Raw genomic sequence first — 3450 nt, 5'->3', positions numbered from 1 at the left:
AACTTTCCAAATAATCTATCGAGTTTAAGTTGAAACAGTTGACGGTATACCTTGTTTTCAGTTTAAACAGCCTGTCTGCGGGCGTGTTCTTATAAAATTATGTTTTCTTAAGAATGGGAAGAGATACTCGTGTTATTTAGACATTTGAGCATGGCATAATTTAGATTTAACAAGCTAGAGTATTTATGTGGTTCTGTGGATTGTGAATTTCTCAGTTTTCATCTTCCCTCAGTTGGAGCAAGATGGATCCCAAACTGATGTTCGTCCTGCTTGCTTTAATGACCGTTTTGGTGTGTCTCTCTGCTGATCCAGGTAATTCTTTTGTCTGTAATTGTATAAATTTCATTTCGGGTTGTGAAGAACAAGACTATCCCTACTTTTGAAGTAATAGAGTTAGTGCTTATTGCTAAGGGGCAAGCTGCGATCTGTAAAAAATCGAAGGATTCTCGTAAAAAAATAGTAACAGACTGTATCCATTAACAATTGGACATTTATTTTTTCAATTATTCCTGAACAGTTCTCTTATCACGCTTACTAAGTTCTGAAGGAGGCTTAAGTGGGATTCAGTCAATTGTCCTCCAACTCCGGCTCTGAATTCTTCGAACCATTTCAATTTCACAGAGCTTCCGTTAAAAAATTAGTTTTGTTTCTGTAGAATGTAATCTTGTTCAAAACATGATTCTGCAAGTCAATAGAAACGAGAGAGCTCTCCGAGGGACATGGCCCATTGCGTACATAGCGGGGAATGCTCTCTAAGTTATGAGTTACTAAATTTTTCGCTCTCTCTCTCTCTCTCTTTTTTTTTTTTTTTTGGTAAGAGAAATTTCTTTTAGCCATTCACCACAATATAAGAACCATTCTTCTTCTTCTATAAGTACCTGTCTTCGCATAGTGTACATACTGGTTAGTAGGATTTATTGTCGTAATTTATTTGAATGATTGCAATAGTGATTGGATGGTAATCAGAAGGTAACTGAACCTAGAGATTATGAATGAGCAATTAGTTTAATTTTGAATTTTTCAACTAAGTTATAGCCATACCGTTTGACTTTCCTATATTTTTATTTCCTCCCACCCCCCCCCCCCCCCCTTGCCTCCCCTGTTCCTTATTTTTACTAATTTTCGCGCGTAATTAATTTGGCCAAAAATTTGAGAGCCAAATTTTACCAGTATCAATTATCGCAATTGCAAGAACAATTGGAACAAAACTATACTAAATTTCCCAATTTTGTCTGTGTTTGTGTTTTATTTCTTAAATCCTGAGCTGAATTCACTTCTTACAAATTAACTAAACAGAAATAAAGAAATAGTGGAAAGATACAAAGGTCTGGTTCAGTCTAACTACAAGGAACCTACAAATAGAGACTTTGATGACTGTACTAAAGAGGTTTTGTCCGAATTACAAGCTGAAGAAACTGGTGAATAGGATGAAGAAGGCAAGTCAAAAACAAGACCAGAAAGATTTTTTTTCAATGACAGATAGTTACTCTCCGTTTTAACTCAGAACAATTCACCATAAGGCGCGGTTAACTCAAAACATTTCTTATTGTTTTGGTATGTGATATGATATGAAATTTTGCGCGGCCTTTTTTTTTTTGCGCGTTTTAAATTTCGCCATTTTTTTTTTTTAATTTGAAATCGTGAAAATCGCGAAAATTAGTAACAATAAGGTAGATGAAATAAGTACCTTTAGAAGAGCTCAACAACTCGGTGTACCAATAAATTCAGTAAGAACCATGAGGTGTAAAAGATAACCTGCATTTTTTTATTTGTCCCACTTAAAGGCCAGTCTGTTTCACGTCATGAGGAAGACCAGGAAGACACCAGAATGAAGAAGAAGGGAATTAAACCAGTGAAAAATGTGGCCTGTTTGAAAACACGGAAGAAGATTAAGAAGAATCAACGCGGTCAGATAGGTACGATCTGCTACAAGAAGTGCTTCCTGTGGTTCTGCGACCATGAGTATTGTAAAGGAGAAAAAATATGCTGTACACCAGGGAAAAAAGGTGGCGGTTGTTGCCCCTATGATTATCCAGTGTGCTTGGGCCCTTACTGCTGCCCCCGAGGTAATGACAAAATATGTTCTGGTCCAACCTGCTGCCCACCACACCAAAAATGCTGCCCAGATTACGGCTGCTGCAACAAGTAAAAGAAAACCCAATGGAAGTACAATGTGATCACAAGCCTATTTAAAAATTGGAGGCTGTAACTCGTAGTGGTGTAGACTGATTTGATGTTGCTGAAAATAAAATGAATCTAAATCGACTTTATGGTTTTTTCAGTTGTTCTGCTTTCTGCAGAGTTATTATTTCGGCATTTGCACGTGAAATTTTTAGAAGATTGAATCGAATTGTAGTGATTCATATGAATGATATTACTGAGATTGTGATCTTCTTACCTTAACTTGGTGTTTTCTGTGCTCGGTAACTTTTTTTCTTTTCACCCGAGGTTCTATCCACTATAAAACATTTACTGGAAGGTGGTGACAGGAGCAGTGAGCTCTCATCTTGTGAGGGTCAATAAATTCACAACTAATTAACTTATCTGTCTCAAGGATAAAATATAAATCCCATGACCATTGCACTTATCACTTCCAATTTCCAATGTAATAACCCGACAATCGCTCGCCTTTGGCAATACGTAACAATGTGTATGATATATATAGATAGGCTATCATAACAGCGAAGCTTCCAAGGGCTAATGGTTTCGTCCATGCGTGTTCAGCTGATAATCCCAAAGCAGGAAACATAAAAAGAAATTGAAAACGAAAAGAAAAGGAAAGGGAAGAAACAAAAGGAACTCGAGACACGTAAAGGTGAAACAACATTTCTGGATAAGCTAAAATACCTTGTATTTTCGCAGGGTTTAGAATTTGTTACACTTGCGCAAAATTGCGCGTTTTTCATTTGGTGGCGTGGTCAATCGCAGACATTGAAATATTTTGTAAACAATTGGTGCTACTATGACTAATGTGCTACAGGGAAAAGAAAAATATAAAAAAAGAAAAAAAACCTACAAATGGCACGTGAAGAGTTTTGAGCACTCGCCTATCGGATGTCAGTGTTCGTGCTTTTATCCACCGCATGACATATGAATCAACGTTTCCCTTGAACCCTTCCAGATTTAAAGTGATTTAGCACAAAGATTCTCATGAAAGTGTCATTATTTCTCTAGGCTTTTGGGCATGGCCAATATCATGAATGCATCGTTTTCCCTACTTTCAGTAGACTCTAATGCCCTTAAAACGGAAGAGTCCTATTGTTTTTCGTATTCGCATTTTGCTTTTGTTATGTTTTTAACTGATCTTCAATCTACAATGTTCGTTAGCTACATGTAATTAATCTAATCAAAAGTTAACAAGAATTTTAAAGAAAGTAATTAATGTTGCGATCGTGGTCATGTTCTTCGGTGGATAACACGACCAACTTTCACATTAAACACAACTTCATT

General features: G+C 36.6%; 1 protein-coding gene across 1 annotated transcript; it reads left to right on the top strand.

The window, feature by feature from the left end:
• Positions 1-227: 227 nt before the first annotated feature.
• Positions 228-2265, top strand: LOC146467068 (uncharacterized). The gene is made up of 2 exons (XM_085126335.1): positions 228-312; positions 1785-2265. Exons 1-2 carry the CDS (start codon positions 243-245, stop codon positions 2147-2149), a joined length of 435 nt encoding a protein of 144 aa, XP_084982461.1. The 5' UTR covers positions 228-242; the 3' UTR covers positions 2150-2265.
• Positions 2266-3450: the final 1185 nt, after the last annotated feature.

Source organism: Pavona decussata, unplaced genomic scaffold, assembly GCF_977016875.1.
Source record: "Pavona decussata unplaced genomic scaffold, jaPavDecu1.1 SCAFFOLD_138, whole genome shotgun sequence".
In the NCBI taxonomy this organism is placed as follows: domain Eukaryota; kingdom Metazoa; phylum Cnidaria; class Anthozoa; order Scleractinia; family Agariciidae; genus Pavona; species Pavona decussata.
The sequence above is the reverse complement of the archived record's forward strand: the minus strand, read 5'-3'. Positions and strand labels throughout refer to the sequence as shown.

Excerpts from the sequence above, each read along its gene's own strand:
- LOC146467068 (XM_085126335.1), top strand. The coding sequence starts at position 243 with ATGGATCCCAAACTGATGTTCGTCCTGCTTGCTTTAATGACCGTTTTG. Across the intron at positions 313-1,784 it reads GTGTCTCTCTGCTGATCCAG|GCCAGTCTGTTTCACGTCAT; the intron begins GTAATTCTTTTG and ends TCCCACTTAAAG.